We start from the raw sequence: 17,280 nt of genomic DNA, 5'->3' as shown, positions 1-17,280 counted from the left end.
CAGTGGCCGAGTATCCTCTGCCTCTCCTTAAGGAGTGGGGGTGGGAGGAGGGTGTTTGGCCAGAGTTTCTACTCTGCATGTGTAAGGGTTGTGTATTGATGGAAAATAGTGTAAAATGTTGCTTATTGATTTTCACATAAAAGATGATCTTTGCCCTACCAGTGGTTGGCAAACTCATTAGTCAACAGAGCCAAATATCAACAGTACTACTTCAAAATAGACTCACCCAGGCCGAAAACCGACTTCTGTGCGTGGGCCACGAAGTTTCAATTGCACTGTACGCTACGCGTGCCCGCACGTGGCATTTTGTGGAAGAGCCACACTCAAGGGGCCAAAAAGCCGCATGTGGCTCACGAGCCGCAGTTTGCCGACCACGGCCCTAGCCGGTTTGGCTCTGGATAGACCGTCAGCCTGTGGACTGAAGGGTCCCGGGTTCGATTGTGGTCAAGGGCATGTGCTTGGGTTGTGGGCTTGATCCCCAGTAGGGGGTGTGCAGGAGGCAGCCAATCATTGATTCTCAATGTTTCTATCTCCCTCTCCCATCCTCACTGAAATTAAATAAATGATCCTTACGTTGGAATCACTAGTGTTTTGTTAAGCAGCCTCTTAAGTCTGCTGAGGTAACTTGAGTATTTGGCCCTTTGCATCACTCAAGGTCCTTATTTTGTGATTCCCTAGGGTTGGGCTTCTGCCAGGTGTGCTGGGTGCAAGGTTCTGTGTTGGGGCCACAGCACCGACAGGCTTGGGGCTAAGAAGCAGCCGGATATTGGCCAGCGCTCAGCCAGAGCCCAAGGTGCATGGCTCACGCTGCTGACTCAGTTCCACTCCCTTCCCCACTCTGTTCCTGGGATTTGAATTTCCATCTGTTATAGCTCATTATAGGTTAAAATTTAAATCAATTTTAAGGATGAGTTTGGAAGCCAGACTTTACCAGCCAGCATCAGCTACACCTCTACTTCCATTCTTTTTCTTTTCTTTTTTTTTTTTTTTTTTTTACCTCTAACCGCCTTTATTGGGAATGTAGGTGAAACTGACTTCTCGCAGCTCTGGAGTGAAGAGAGGGCTTCTGGCTGCTTGCCTGGGAAGGCTTCTATCTTGGCCCTGGGTTGAAGGGCTAGCAGAAGTTGTCTACCTGCTCTGTGGAGAGAAGTAAGCTGGGATGTAATCTATTTACACACTTGGGCTTGGGATGCAACAGAAAAGGAAAAAGATTGATGTTTCAATTCATGGCTTTATTATTAACAGGCTCTGACGAGTCACAACTCACCTTCAGGTTCTTTAGAGAAGAAAATTGAGGCCGGAGAGGTGATGAAAACCATGGGTCCAATCTGACTTTCTAGTTTAAAAGCAAGAACACCTGGCAAGGGACACTTGGCACACCTGGGTGCCACCAGATATGGGGAGGCTCCTCTCCCCAAGGCTCTACCTGCGGCTGCCTAAGAGTCTGCACCTGTGTCTCTAATGCTTTTTGGTTGGCAGATCCTGTCCATTCAGATCCACCTGTAAGTTCCTTTTAGCTTTAATGCTCTGATTCCTACCGTCATTCCCTTAGATCAGTGGTTGGCAAACTGCGGCTTGCGAGCCACATGCGGCTCTTTGGCCCCTTGAGTGTGGCTCTTCCACAAAATACCACATGCAGGAGCGCACGTACAGTGCGATTGAAACTGTGGCCCATGCGCAGAAGTCGGTATTTTGTGGAAGAGCCACACTCAAGGGGCTAAAGAGCCGCATGTGGCTCGCGAGCCACAGTTTGCCGACCACTGCCTTAGGTGATAAGCAGTCTTTTCCTAGAGGTACAAAAGCATTTCTGTGACAACAGCCCTGAAGTGGACTCCTGAGACTGCCCTTCAGACTTCTGGGTTTGAGGGAGCAGCAAGGCTGTTGCCCTGTCTTTATAGGGGTCCCCTGCTTGTATCAGTCACATGCATCTGTCTTGAATGCCTATTGGGTGCTTCAGACACGTTGGATATGTCAAAAGTTGAGGGTCTCGGGCTGAGATAGGGGACCCCAGAGCTTGCTTGCCAGGCTCTATCCATGGCAGGAGGCTTCCCCCTCAGTTGGGTTGTGTAGAAGAGGCTCAAATGGCAAGTGTGTATGTGGCAACCTGGTGGTTCAGGGAGCTCCCTCTTCCCTTCAGTAAGGAAGCAGGCTGAGGGGCTGATGTTTGCTCTGAGCCCCTTTAGCCCAGGGAGAGAAATATACTCTATTACACAGGATTCTGCTGGTCCTAGGTATCAGAATCTGGTGGCATCCTCCCACTGGGTAGCTGAAGCTCTTATTCTATATCATAAAAGGCTAATATGCAAATCAACCAAATGGCAGAATGACTGGTTGCTATGACAAGCACTGACCACCAGGTGGGCAGATGCTCAATGCAGGAGCTGCCCCCTGGTGGTCAGTGCGCTCCCACAGGGGGAGTGCTGCTAAGCCAGAAGCAGGGCTCACAGCTGGCTAGTGCGGGGAGCCTCTCCCACCTCCACAGCTGCCCTAAGGGAGCGGGTCTAAGCCATCAGTCGGACATCCCCTGAGGGCTCCGAGAGGGCACAGGCCAGGCTGAGGGAACCCCCCGAGTGCATGGATTTTGTCCACTGGGCCTCTAGTTTTATTTATAATCCCCTTGGCTAAGTCCTAGCTTTGTAGTCATTTTTTCTTTTCTATTATTTTTTTAGGGCAGTTTTAGGTACATGGCAAAGTTGAGCAGGAGGTGCAGAGATTTCTCCTGCTCCCGCACAAGCGCAGCTTCTGCCATCATCAACGTTCCCCACCAGAGTGTAATGAAGTGTATCTTTGTTACCCTAGACCAGCGGTTCTCAACCTGTGGGTTGCGACCCCTTTGGAGGTCGAACGACCCTTTCACAGGGGTCGCCTAAGACCATCGGAAAACACATATATCATTACATATTGTTTTTGTGATTAATTATTATGCTTTAATTATGTTCAATTTGTAACAATGAAAATACATCCTGCATATCAGATATTTACATTACGATTTATAACAGTAGCAAAATTACAGTTATGAAGTAGCAACGCTAATAATTTTATGGTTGGGGGTCACCACAACACGAGGAACTGTATTGAAGGGTCATGGCATTAGGAAGGTTGAGAACCACTGCTCTAGATGTACCTATACATCATTACTCCCCCAAAGTCCACAGTTTACATTAGGAGTCACGTTCAGTGATGCACATTCTACGGGTTTGGACAAACGGGTAATGACATGTGCCCATCATTCAGTATCATACAGAAACTGTTTTTAAAAATATCAGTTGTTTAAACTACTTTTTAGGAACTAACTTTGGTTATTGCTTAGCAGCGTTGGGGAAGGTCTGGCCCACGGGCTCTGTAAGGCCTGCAAGATCCTTTGGTCAGGCCCTGCCAAGGCATTAGGGGTGACTTGTAAGTTGATCATTTTGTATGGCCCTTGAAGGAGGTTATAAATATGCAAATGGCCCTTGTCAGAAGAAAGGTTCCCCACCCCTGGCTTACAGAATGATAGGAAGGCGACACTCAGCTTCCCTGCCCCTTGTCCTGTCTGAAGGCCGGACGGCTGGGTGACATCACCATGTTTTTCTGGCTCTGCTGCGCCTTTGCTCCCCATAGCTCCCTTGCTACCTGCTTGGCCTGGTGTAATCACCCCCCAGGAAGTGAAAGGCAACTTTGAAAAAATGTACATTATTCAAAGTATCCAGATATTGTCGCTTTCACCAACATGTAGAAAACCTCTTCGTAAAATAAAGTAAAAAAAATGCCTTCTTAGTAGACTGTACTGGGAATTTTCATGACACTGAACTTTTGTTTAAGTAAATGGTCCACAGGCTAGAAGTAGGAAGCTATTATCAGTACCAGATTTTCCCATCTTTGTTTTCTCTAGAAAATAAATCCTTATCCTAAGGCAAATGGGGGAGCACAGTCAAAAGAGCATAAGCAGACAACGCCCATCACAAAAGAAAGGACCAGATGTGCCCGCACCCCGCCTCCCGCTGCTCTGGCAGGGGCATCCTGTGTCACCATAAGCAGTGACTTTTCCTGGCCTTTGTTTGGCTGGGGAGGGAGATGATTTACGAACTGCTACCAACGAGTGGGTTTCTTCCTCCGCTTTCCCTTCCCCTCCACCCAGAAATGCAAGCTCTTTCACTTCTTTCTCTTTATTTTACCTTAGCAGCTGTTTCTCTCAATTTCCTGCAGATTAAGAATAGGAATTCTAGACATGTACTCAGTTTAACAAAATCCTACCACAACAAAATAGTTTAGCTGTCCTTGGAGTTTGTTATAATGGAGTTTTACTTGTACTGAGCTGGCTGGGGAGAAAAATAAAACTGTTCAGAGGAGGAATGACGTGTGGTGGCCAGGGAGGAAGCAGACGGCTCTCTCTCCGTCCTCCATTTGGAAAGTGCATCACTTAGTTCTCGTCCTTTCTTTTGCACCTCAGGATTACTTTTCTCTTTAAGGTTTTTAGATTTTTTTTTCTTCTTAAATTCTAGACAGAGATAGAAAGAATAAAGAAGGAGCTAGTTTTCTCTGGTTGGTTTATAAACGAATCCAGAAGCTGACTGTGGGAATGACAACTCCTATCCATGAGAAAGAGGCCTGTATTCGTTAGAATCCAGGGAAGGCAGCGTGAACACACTGCTGGGGGCTGGAGGGGACAGAGATGTCTGCAGGATGCCAGGAGCTCACCGGGACTGCTGTGCGCATGTCTTTATTTTAGAGTTTGGGCTTGGAGAGGGTGGTAAGGGGCCAAGGCTCCCTCTGCTGCAGGAAGTGGACAAAACTCAGTAAACATCAGCATATTGCAAAACAGGCTGGGACCTTGATATGTTCTTGTAGGAGCTGATCCAGGCCCAGAGGGAGGGATGGGGACTCACTGTCTTCAGAAACGTGTGGGAATGATGCCCAGGGGGAGGCGCTGGTTCTAGCAACATGAAGAACCTGAGGGAATCGGGAGGAAGCGACAGTCTTGACTTGAGGAGAAATTAATGAGGTGACTCCTCAGGACTGGCCTTGTGCCAGGAAGGCCGCTCTGTTGCAGTGTGATTTTCCTCAGGGTGACGGAGTCTGTGTGGCAGAAAAGATGGCTGTGCAGGGGACAGGGCGCTCTCGCGTGGCTCCCAGAACTCACGACAGGCAGAAGATGCCTATCCTGCTGCTCTCGGTCCCCACATTCCAGCTGGTCTGGGTAAGGGACAGACCTGGGACACGAGCTCTCGGTACCAGCAAAGACTCGTAGTGAGAACAAGCCTTGTCTACCGACAGGGCAACAATGACCTCTGGTCCTGACTTGTTTTCTTTTCCCTTTTGAGTTCGCAATCTAGTAATCTCTTGAAAAATAGTATCAGGCTGCTATCTTTTTGACCCATGGGACTAAGACAACATCGCGGTAAGTAGCAAAAGACGAATGGGGGACATACCTGAGCAGAGCGGAGTCCCGGCAAACGTGGTGGCATCCATTCTGTGGCTCAGGCTCTGGGTCGTCCCCCTCCAGTCCAAGCGGCCACACCCTTTCCTCTGTGTGGGCTCTGTTTTGCACGGGTTCAGAGCTTTCGCGCATAACCTTTGGTGCCCGGATTTCAGCTTCTTCTCCTCGATCTCGGTCTTCAGCTTCTTGTTTTCCTGCTGCAGATGGACCATTACATTGTGGAGGTGGCTGGGGAAGGGAAGGGCACAGGTGGGTGTTGGTCTGCGTCAGCTCCTCGGTTCCCCACAGGAAAGGACAGAGAAAGGCACCCCAGAATGGAGAGACATGGGTGCCTGGTTCCTTCCAGAGCGAGCCCTCTCACGCATGCTCTGTGGGAATGGAGCCTCTGTGTGTCCCTGGAAGAGGCCAGGCCTGGGGTTGGGGTGGCTCCAGACCCACGGAGTCATCTCAGCTCGGGCTCTGTTTTCTCATCTGTTCCATGGGGATAACTGAGTGTGACAAATGATAGAGACTTGATTGGAAGAGCCAGAAGGCTGTTACCAACAACTCTGACCCCGTGTCCTCGGTCTCTCATGGCCATGCCCTGGACTCTGTTCTGAGGCCCAAGTCCAAGTTCTTTCACATCCCTTTGCTGAAAGGTGGGAAGCCCGGGGAGCCGGCTCTGTTTGAGAGCTCGGGCGAGTAACTTATCCCCCTTTTACAATGAGAAAACGGTGGCTGTAATGCAGGTGACGGGGAAGATAACTACATATTTCCTGCGGTTCGACCCATGGCAGTTATTCATATGGACAGTTGTATTTCTCCACATCGAGGTGGAGGGTAGGGTGACAAGGGCTCAGGAACCAGACTTCCCGGACTGGAATGCTGGTTCTGCCACTTACTAGTTGGGAGGCCATGGGCAAGTTATTTAGCTTGTGAGTTCCTCTCCTCATCCGCCTCAGTTAACGCATGTAAAGCACTTACTGCCTTAATACATATCAGTGGAGCTATTATTATTCAAAGATGGTTTTCCTTCAAAGAGATTCAAGAATGAGTTCTTTATAGGAGAGAGGACCAGAACTTCAGTCTATAGGCCGTCGCTCTGTCCACTGAGCCAAACCAGCTAGGGCATGAGGACCAGAACTTGACACAATATAAGAAAAAGCCTGACATTCTCTGTTACCCTCAGATTCAGACAATTTTTCTTTTAGTTAAACCCTTTCAGAAAATATTTGTATCCTAGTAAAAAATTTCATGTTTTTTTTTTCCCCTCTAAAGGAAATCAAATAAAAAATTCATCCTCAACTTCCTCTCTGGGCTCGTGCTTTGCCCTCTTGCTCTCTGTCAACCTGGCCAGAGTTGACGACACCCAGTCCCTTGTAGCTCCTCACGTGGTCGCCACATTCCACATGCCACTGGGCCTGCAGGTGGGGTCGCCATGCCCCTGGCTCTCTGCCACTCCCTCTGGCCCACTCCTGTCAGCACCCCGGATGCCTTCAACATTTCGTACTTTCTATCCGAGTCACACCTCCGTTCCTACCTCCTTATTCCGATGTCCTTCCTCTCTTTCCACTCAGGCACCCTCTCCAGGTCACAGCCTGGAGCTGAGCTTTCTACAATGGGTTCTAGGTGTGCTGAGACACCTCCGCTCCTGTGCAGGGTCTGGGGCAGCTGCTGACTGGTCACAGCAACCCCACCCCCGGCCCTTCCAGGTGCCGAACCAATGCGATCATGTTCTAAGTGTTCTCTAGCAGGAGACTGGAAGCACTGCCCCAGAGCCTGTCTGTACCTGTTACTACACCCCCTTTGAAATCTCAGTTTTAGACATTCATGTCTTTCCCCCATTCCCGAACTTCCAACACTCCTCTCCTGCCACTCGCTGCTGACCCAGCTTTGACCGTGAAAGTGAAGCAAGGCCCAGAGGAGGGCAGAGCAACAAGTAGAAAGAACTAGGTCCCCAAATGACCCTGGGGGACAGAGGAACCCCACCAACCTGGACTTCTCACCTCCTAGAGCTGTGCCTTCCATGTTCTATGTTCCTCCACTTGGAGATCTTTGTTACAGCAGCTTGGCCCCCACCCTAACTAACACAGTCCGCTTTCTGTGCCCGTTTCGTTCTCAGCATTTCTGACCTCAGAGTCACAGAAAGTGACAGTGGAAAGGCGCGTGGAGACCATTAACTCCCTTTTATTATTGTTGAGGCAGCTATGGCCTTAAGAGGTAAAGTGATGTGTCCAAGGTCTCAGAGATGAGGTTAGGACTTGGGGTCTTTCCAAAGTCCCAGGCCTTTCCTGGGGTCTGACCCACGTATCCAGTGAGAAAGCCAGCCCTGGCTCCTGGCCAATCCTTCTACTTAAGACCCAAGCAGCAGCCAGGGTGGTGTAGGATGACTTACTCCTTTTCACCAGTCAGCTTGGCAATGTATTTGACCTGTTCACGGAGCTTGTTTCCTAGTTGCTCATTGGCGACTCTGTAATAAAATCCACGAGAAAAGAGTTCCCAGACCCCTGTGAGCAGAGCATGGGCTGGCTACACGGGACATTGGGTGTTCTCAGCAAGGCTTCTGCGGGGCCCCAGTCCCCAGAGCTGGAGCCCTCCTGGCCCCTGGCAATTAAGAGGACTCTTCATAGTCAACTCCTGTGCAGATTCCCTGTGATCCCAGGCGAGTTCAGGGATCTAGGCAGCGAAGCCGGACCCCAGGCTGGGAAGAGGAAAGCTGACCCTCAGTGAAGCGCCCATCAGAGCTGCTTCTCTTTTACGTCAGCAGGGCCCTCTAGCTTACCCCCAAGCCTTGGGTGTGGGCCGAGACGGGGTCAGCTTCCCAGAAGGGCAGTGTGTGTGTGTGTGTGTGTGTGTGTGTGTGTGAGAGAGAGAGAGAGAGAGAGAGGCTGAGAGACTATTCTTTGGCACATGTATGGGTCCTCGGTTTAGCCCAGGCCTTGGGACCTGGTCTTATTTTTTTCTTCCTTACTTACTTCTGCTCTTTTGCCCATTGCTCCATGTTGGTCATGATCTCATCATTCTCTCGGTGCAGCCTGCAGGCGTCTTTGAGCACAGGCCGCTGGGGCAGGCAACAGGGCTTTGTAGGAGAAGAAAATGAGATGGTAAGGGGTGGGAGCATGGGCCCGTCACCTGCCTGCTCCCAAGTCAGGCCTCTTCTCTCTTCCTGGGAGAAGAAACACTGCCTCTGCTGGCCAGAGCTGGAACTGCCACAGCAGGACACCACCTCCAGCATCCAGGCTGCACCCACACAGAGGTGCCACCTCTGAGCAGCCACCGTTTCTAGTAGAGACAAAGTAGACTTGTACACTTACACTGATTTTCAGGTCAAAGGCATTATTGTTCTAAAAAAAAAATTTGGTTAAGCCAATTTTTTAATATGGAAGGAAAAATATCTTGAGGAAGAGATGTCTTTTTTTTTTTCCTAATTGGAGCCAAGGCCCTGTGGTCACCCCACGGTATCCTGTGGCTTCCTGCCATGAATTCCACCGCTCAGGGTGCCAGGCATGGGGCACATCACACCCTAAGATCTTAGCGGACTCCACTGCAGGGAAAATAAAAGCGTCAGAATGGCTTCTGGAGGGAAACTGCCCAGTGGATTTTCTAAGTCAGGCGTGGCTGGTGTACCTGACAGGGAGAGGGCATGCTCTCTCTCCTGGAATGGGGCTTTTGTTTTGCTCAATATCTCTATCAACAAAGCCACAGGAAGATGGTTTGGTCGACACAGATGCTATGGCACCCACACCCTGCTTTGTGCTGAATAGAGCAGGTGTCTTTCCTTGCTCCCAGGCACCTCCCCCCTCGCCGTCCCCTCTCCTCCCCAAGGGCTGTCTGGTATCCAGGTGGCTGTAGGCAGTGCTGGGAGGAACTGGGAAGAAGTGACCACAAGCCGAGGAGCACCTACATCCTTCTCGTCAGCAAGGAGGTTCTCCTTCAGGGTGGTCATTTCCTCCTGGAAGGACCGGAGCTGCTCTTCCTTAGCGGCCAGCATCTTGAGGTCACACTGGTGCTGCTTCTGCCACTGCAGCACTTGGCAGCTCATCTCCTCCAGCTTCTTGTCGAAGGCGTGTACCTGCGCAGGGGCACGAAGTGAGGAGGAGACCCCCAGCTTGCTGCCGTGACCCCAGAGACCCATGACCAGGCCAGAGGGCCCTTTTTCAGCTCTGGGATTTGTTAGGGGGCATTTTATTGCCAGCGGCCAGCAGAGGGCGCTGCTGCTCTGATCGTTGGCTCCGGGCCTTCAACTCACAGGACCCAACAAGGGGAGGGAACCCATTATGGCTCAGTGCTAAATAGCTGTGGGTGCAAGAGGTGACCTTGGGGACCTGGAACAGGAAGGCAGCCTGAGCCCCAGGCTGCTCCTCACCTCTATCTCACTCTGCTGATGGAAGCCTTGAAGTTTTTTTAATTCCATGTTGAGCTTTTTCATCCTCTCCTCATAAGCTATGATTTCCTCTTCCAGCTGAGCTTTCCTATCTTGGGCCTGCATCAAGCTTCGGTGCAGGCTCTTGGTCTCTGAGATCGAGTGGTTGAGCTTTGGGTAAAGACAAAGGGGATGAGGTGGCTGTCAGAGCCCTGGGGGCCTCTCTGCTGAACCCTGAATGGAGAAGGGCTCCAACCCTCCCTGTCCTCTACCGAGGGCAGCAGACACCCTGTCATTTTCCTACTGTCCCACAGTAGTTGGTTTTCTGCATCCCACATTTCCTCCTCTGTTCCCTCTCTTTTTGGTCCTATGAATGGGTCAGACATGGTCAGCATAGGGATGGAGCATGAATTTCCTTGATAATCCAGATTTTGGGAGGACCTTGCCCTGGGTCACCCCTGGGCAGAAAGATGTATCAGGTTTGGCCTCCATCTTGCTCCTCCCAACCCTCCCCAAAACCCTGACTCAGAAGAAGTAGGCCTTCTCTGGACAGACATCCCAGCGCATGCCAGGGTTTGCACGAGCCTCGGGGACAGTCAGGAGTGTAGGAAATTGGTTTCTATGCCTCTCCCACTGCTAGGACATGTCTTTGTCCTAGAGATACAGGGCGTGGCCCACCTTCTCGAGAGCTTCCGTCAGGTCGTCTTGGCAGGCAGCTGACTTCCGGGATAGTTCCTCATAGACTTCTTTACTGACCATGGTCTGTTGACAATGCTGCTCTTTATGCTTAGCCTTGTCCAGCTGGGCCTGCAGATGCACTATGGTCTCCTTCTGAGAGGCGACCTTTAGGGAGGGGGAATATTACTGTCAAGGTTCATGGCTATGGAGGCATTCTCTGTGCCCATAGGAAACAGGAGGAGCACTGGGCTCTCTTCCCTCTGCACTAGCCCGTAGAACAGTGTGAGATAAAGCCCCCGTCTCCACCTCCTTGTTGTAAAAGGAAGAGCTGCTATTCCAGGCTCTTCTGCACTCCTCTCCCCACCGTTCCGCTTCTGGTTAGCATGCCCCTCCCTGCCTCCCTGCCCCCGGCACAAGGACTCCTGGAGGTTCTGGGCCATGATGTGTCATGAAAAGTCCCTTTCACAGACTCTGCAGCCTTTGATAAAGATCCAATTCTAGGATGGGAGACGTGATACAGTATCTCAGTTGTGTGCACTGTGCCTCACTTTGTTCCTGACATAATTCACTAGACTTACTGCACCATGAAATTAGGGCTGCCCGTGCTTTCTTCGCTTACAGCTCAGGGCACGGCACATAATAGGTGCTCAGTAAATATTACTCTTCTTGGACTGAGTGAAATATTGCATTGGGCAGTGTTTGAAATTAGAGATGTATTGAATACATAGTTCTGGCAGAAGTATATTTAAAAATGGATGTCCGTGTCTTAAATGTTGTCTTGAGTATTCGTGCTAGTTAAAAGGAACTGAGATCGGGAGTTAGAGGGTCTATGTTGAGGTCCTGGTTCTGTCATATACTTCATCTCTCTGAGTCTCTTCTGTGAATCAGGGTACTTTCAACTGCTTCATAGAGTTTTTGTGATGATCAAATGGGATGTAAAAAGGGCTTTGTAAGGTATAAATGCTACATAGCTGTGAGTTATGATCATGAAGATGCTAAGTAATTAGCCATTTTATTCTGCACTTTAAGTATAGGATCGACATCTAAGTCTGGAAGCAGGAGGGAGACCTCAGAAATTCGTGTGCCTGACTTCTGTTTTTTGGTATTCCAGTACACTGCATTCTCCATGTGGCCACACACACAGAGGAACACACCCTTTTGGGTTTTCTTCAGTAACTGCTCAGTGCTCGAAGTTTATTGTTTTTTCAAGTGGAATTCTGAGTATCTTTGACCTTAGGAACTGGTGAATGGGAGAAGTGTTAGACTGTATTTTTGCCCCTATATTTACCTATCTGGGAAGGGGGGTGAAGTTAATCCTAAAGATGGAATAATTTGGTCTTCTGCAAATAAAAGTACAGTTTGTGGAGACTTTGGAAAACCCTGGAGTCAACTGGGTCTGCACAGTGAACCAGGGGAGTTGCTGGAGAAATTACAACCCACCGTAAGCTCTTGATAATTGGTGGCCGGATTGAGAAATGTCACCATACAGGTGAGATACTAAAAATAAAGGTGGTAAAAATATCACAATGATGCTAGACACTGAAATGGAAGCTTTATCTTAAACTTCTCTAACATGAGTGGTTTAGCTTAGGAAAAGATACTAAAAATACTATATATACATACATATATAAAATTAAAGAATCCAAGAGTTTTAATGAAAAGTTCTCATAAAGATCTGCTCTCTCCTTGCCAAAGACATTAAACCTGGATGGTTTTATAGGTGAAATCCACTAAGTCATCCTACATTCCTCACTTTCTGTCAGTTAGTCTGGTTGATTCTACTGCCGAAACATATCCTGAATTTGCTGATTTCTGTCTTAACTGACAACACTCTAACTTAGATAGCAATACTTTCCCAACTGGTTTCCTCACTCCCAAACTGACCCTGCTCCCCAATCCATTTCCACACATTAGCTGAAGCTATATTTTGAAAACCGAAATCAGATCAAATCATCTCCTCTGCCCCTTGAGGAAATTTCATCAATGTCTATCAAATGTTCTTAGAATAAAACCCAAAATTTCTTAACAGAGGCCACAATGTCTATTGCTACCTATCTTTCTACTCTCATCCTATACTAATATCCTTCTTGATTACTATATTATTGGCCTTACTTCACTTCTTAGAACATTCCAAAGAGTGATTGAAAGAGTGATAGATATACACCGTCAGGCTTTATACTTGGGATGCAAGGATGGGCCCACTTGATTAATTTTATTCGGCACATTACAGGGAATATCAGACTGAAACATGAATTCCATTAACATTAAAAGCAAGAAAGGATGCTACTGTTGAACACCATACTTTAGGTAGTATCTAATGCAATCAGGCAAGAAAAATGAGTAATATATGTTACAAAGGTTTAGAAAATTGTTGCTTGTAAATGATCTAATCATAACTTAGAAAATCCATGAGAAGCAACTGAAAAAATACTATTGCTTATAAGTGAGTTTAATAAGATATCCAAATATAGAATAAAAATAAATTAGCTTCCTTAGTATTTAACAGTAATCTATAATAATAAAAGCATAATATGCTAATTAGACCAGGTGACCTCTGGATGAAGCCGGGCCTGTGAGGGCCGAGGCAGCCACCTAGGCAAGCCGCTGCGGCTATGGAGGCTGAGCCCCTTGCACGAATTTCGTGCATCTGGCCTTTAGTTAATTATAAAATACTAGAGGCCCGATGCACGAAATTCATGCAAGGGGCTCAGCCCTTGCAGCCATGGCAGCGTGCCTTGGCCATCGCAGCTGTGGCTTCGTCCAGAAGGTCGTCTGGAAGGTCGTTAGGCTGTCCAGTCTAATTAGCATATTATGCTTTTATTATTATAGACTAGAGGCCCCGTGCACGAATTTGTGCATGGGTGGGGTCCCTTGGCCTGGCCGGTGATCAAGACCTATTGGGAGGTTGGCCAGCCAGCCCCCAGATTGGGGCCTATCAGGGGGGCCAGTTGGTAGGGGGTAGGGACTGTGGGAGGTTGGCCTGCTGCCCACCCCCCTGATTGGGGCCTGGGGGGAGGGACCTCAGGAGGTTGGCTGGCCAGGGATGGGAGGAGGGGCCACAGGAGATTGGTTGTGGGAGCACACTGACCACCGGGGGCAGCTCCTGCATTGAGCGTCTGCCCCCTGGTGGTCATTGTGCATTATAACGCCTGGTTGACTGCCTCTTCGGTTGTAACGGTTGCTTAGGCTTTTATATCTATATATCTATATATCTATATCTATCTATCTATCTATCTATCTATATATCTATATATCTATATATCTATATATATATGTATATAGATGGTAGAAAAATGTCTAGAATCAGAGATGAAAAGGATCTCAATATATATTGCTTTGACTTCAGATGGGAAATTTTAAAATTGAGAATACTGATGAAAGAAAAATACATTTTAGAATGCAAAACTAAGTTTCTTTAAAAGAAAATATTTTTATTGATTTCAGAGAGGAAAGGAGAGGGAGTGAGAGAGAGAGAGAATCATCAATCAGCTGCCTCCTGCACACCCCCCACTGGGGATCAAGCCTACAACTCAGGCTTATGCCCTGACCAGTAATTGAACCAGTGAACTCTTGGTTCTTGGACTGATGCTCAACGGTTGAGCCACACCTGGCTGGGCAAAACTAAGGCTCTTTCTAGTGGCTATTTCAATTGATTAAAAAAGTCTACCATACTTGGGGCATACTTTTAAAAAGTGAAACATGCTTACACATACATGAAAATCCTCTAGTCTCCTGGCTGCCACCAAAAGAATTCTGAAATTAGTGCTTTTTACGTCCACATTGACATGACTTTCTTTCTTTTGGCAAATGTAATGGCAAGCCCATATAATACGTAGATAGTATCCCTTATTTACAGAGAGGTTCCTCGGGGATTTGAGTGACTCAGAATGCAACTCTGGATCACAGTAGAGATTTATATCTCTGGAGGGAAAATCTCCAGAAACATGAGTTTCTATGCTGTCTAACATGGTAGACACTAGCCATATTAGGCTATCTGCAGTTAAATAAAACTAAATTTAGTTAATAGTAAAATTATAAAATCAGTTCCTTAGTCATACTAAGCCATAGTCCAAGCACTCTGTGGCCACATTAGGCTAGTGGATGTAGTATTAAACAGATGTAATTTAGAGCTCAGACCGCTGTAATTTAGAGCTTTTCACCACTGCAAAAAGTTCCATGTGGCAGTGCTGTTCCTACATTTAGAATAGTCATAGTATTTTAAAATTAACTTTAAAAAATATTGTGAAGGAATCAGAGCTGCTGGTCTCTCATCTGTATCCCAAGAGACCACCTATTAAGATGTTCTAACTGTTTCTTGCCCAGAAAGATGGAGTATATTTAGTTGGGGAAAGTTATTGCCATTCAGGATGAAGGGAAAAGAGGTTAGATGTTAGACTGAGATGATCCAGGTTCAAATACTGGTCCATCCCATCACGTACTAATTAGTCACTTTAGGCCCAGCCTTTCATTTTCCTGTAAACCGAGGGTCATAGTATTGCATGTCTTGTTGGGCGTAGAGCAGACAGAAGGCATGTAAAGGACCTACGTCGACAGTCAGTAAGTGGTGACTGAACGCAAGCACCGTGCCTCGCACATGTTAGGTGCCGTTTGCTGCTCTCTGTCACCTTTATCTGTGTAATGACCCATAACCATCTCCCCTCCCATCCCCTCTTTGTGCTTCGCTATTATTTTTGGAAGTGTTCCCTAGCAAATTGCCCCAAACAATGGATTCACTCAACTCTGGTCTCAAATGCAACAGCGGAGGACTTGATGCCAAAGCCCAGATAGTCTGGGAGCTCCACCAGATGTTTGTAAATAAGACCTTCCACATGTGGAAGAAACATTTCTTTGGCTGCGCAACTGGGCACTGAAGGGGCATCCCCTTCGAGGAGGAGAGTGGAGCTGCGGGTCCCACAGGATGCCTTGGGCCCAGCAGGGAGTCGCATTTCTGTGGTGGAGGAGAGCTAGAAACCCAGTTCAGCCCAAGGGACTCAGGGTCAAAGTTTCTTACTCCCTTGGGGTTTCTGAAAACTCACCTCATTGTTCAGCTCTTGGATGATTTTCTGGGAGGAGTTCTGTTTGCAGAGAGTGGACTCCAGTTGTGTAGAATATTTCTTACTCTGTGCTTTGATATTCTCATTTTCCTCCTCCAACTTCTGCAAAGTCTCTTTTGACTGTTCCCCAATTAAAGAACAAGCCCAGAAAAGAGGTATTACCCTCAGACTCCTATAGAACCCCACTCCTCCTTTCCTTACCCACAGCTCCATTCTGCACTCTGTGGTATCTCAGGCCTTCTCTCTCCTCTTCACTTGCCTTTCCCACCCTCCTTCCCTCCCTCCTTCTTGAGGTTTGAGTACCCACTGTCTCCGTTTCCCACCAAGCCTGGCTAGGCTCATGGCTGGCCCTGTATTCATGACCTCGGGTCTTCCAAGATTCTCCTTCTTACCATCTTTTCTTTTTTTTTTAATTCCTGTCGGAGTGTCTCAATCTCTACCTCCATCACCGTCTCCTGTTCTTTACTTTTTTTCAATTGTTCCCGTTTCTCCTCTAGTAACCTTGTTACTTCCTTAAGCTCCTCTTCTAGAGTGATTTTGGTGCTGGTTAGCTCCCTGTGCTGAGAAAATAAAAACTGAACTGAAAGACAGTTTTAGACTGTATATTTTTGGAAAAGCACACAAACAAACTCAGACAATTGTACACAGGGAACAGCTGAAATAAATATAAGGACAACTTCCTGGTTATTTGGCATGCAAAAGTTTCCTCTGATGTTCAGCAACATTTTACATTTTTTCAAGTAGATATACCAACTTATTTTATTTATAGAACCAGCTCCCACAGTATCAACCTTCTCTCCCAATTACCAACTCTTTCCACATAAAACCTCTGCGAATAAAGTTTTAAAAAAATCTGAGAAAAGACAAAAAGAATAGTTCAGAGATCAAAGACTTTAACTTAACTGACAAGGATAGCTTTTGGATCCTAGAAAAACAACAACACATTGTCCTTTGACTCGTTATTTATTTATCCTCACCCGAGGATATTTTCCCACTGCTTTTAGATAGAGTGAAGGGGAAGGAGGGAGGGTGGGAGGGAGGGGAGGGGAGAAAAGAGGGAAAGAGAGAGAGAGAGAGAGAGAGAGAGAGAGAGAGAGAGAGAGAGAGAGAGAGAAACATTGATGTGAGAGAGACACATCAATTGGTTGCCTCCTGTATACACTGGACCAGGGCCGGGGAATGAACCTGCAACCCAGGTAGGTGCCCTTGACCAGAAATAGAACCTGGTGTGCAGGCTGATGCTCTAACCACTGAGTAACACCAGCTAGAGCTGTCCTTTGACTATTTTTAAGCCTAGCACTTGAAAATACTTATTATTGGTCATGGGAACTGGAGCTGACTGGCTGGCTTAGCATTCTAACACAAATTCCGGACAATTCATTTGCCATGGATTGGTGGTGGCATCTGCCCAAATAAAGACCAATCTATTTAATGTTAAACAGAGCAAATGCCTGAGCTGGCGGCCTACTTGCCCTTCATACCTGGTACTGTAGTGTTTTGATGCGATCTAACTGTTCATTTAGTGCCATTTCCTGCTCAGTCACTGTCTTCTGAAACTGCCTCTTTTCCTTCTCTGAAATTTCAAGCTTCCTCAGGGTCCCAGAGAGTTCCAATGTCAGCTCCTCTATCCGTTTCCTAAAGCAAAATGGCAGGAAGTAGGAGGACGGCTGTGGTCTGTGCGGGTGGACTGTGAGCTGGCCGCACAGGGCTCGCTATCCCACTCTTGGGCAGCGGCCCGTTGTGTCCTGGCTGGCTCACTAGGGACGGAGCCTCTCTCGAGGTAAACGTGT

General features: G+C 47.7%; 1 protein-coding gene across 1 annotated transcript in view; it reads right to left on the bottom strand.

Moving 5' to 3' along the window:
• Positions 1 to 3,882: 3,882 nt before the first annotated feature.
• PMFBP1 (polyamine modulated factor 1 binding protein 1) overlaps positions 3,883 to 17,280 on the bottom strand; it is a gene marked incomplete at both ends in the record, with an annotated part of 46,760 nt that continues 33,362 nt past the window's right edge. Inside the window, 10 exons of the mRNA XM_081108355.1 lie at positions 3,883 to 3,887; positions 5,409 to 5,644; positions 7,791 to 7,865; positions 8,371 to 8,474; positions 9,300 to 9,467; positions 9,762 to 9,929; positions 10,437 to 10,601; positions 15,473 to 15,610; positions 15,883 to 16,050; positions 16,972 to 17,125. Coding sequence (XP_080964481.1) covers positions 3,883 to 3,887; positions 5,409 to 5,644; positions 7,791 to 7,865; positions 8,371 to 8,474; positions 9,300 to 9,467; positions 9,762 to 9,929; positions 10,437 to 10,601; positions 15,473 to 15,610; positions 15,883 to 16,050; positions 16,972 to 17,125 — 1,381 coding nt within the window. The remainder of the gene's footprint in view (positions 3,888 to 5,408; positions 5,645 to 7,790; positions 7,866 to 8,370; positions 8,475 to 9,299; positions 9,468 to 9,761; positions 9,930 to 10,436; positions 10,602 to 15,472; positions 15,611 to 15,882; positions 16,051 to 16,971; positions 17,126 to 17,280) is intronic.

The sequence above is a fragment of the Myotis nattereri genome (assembly GCF_964212035.1).
Source record: "Myotis nattereri genome assembly, chromosome: 15".
NCBI lineage: Eukaryota > Metazoa > Chordata > Mammalia > Chiroptera > Vespertilionidae > Myotis > Myotis nattereri.
The sequence above is the reverse complement of the archived record's forward strand: the minus strand, read 5'-3'. Positions and strand labels throughout refer to the sequence as shown.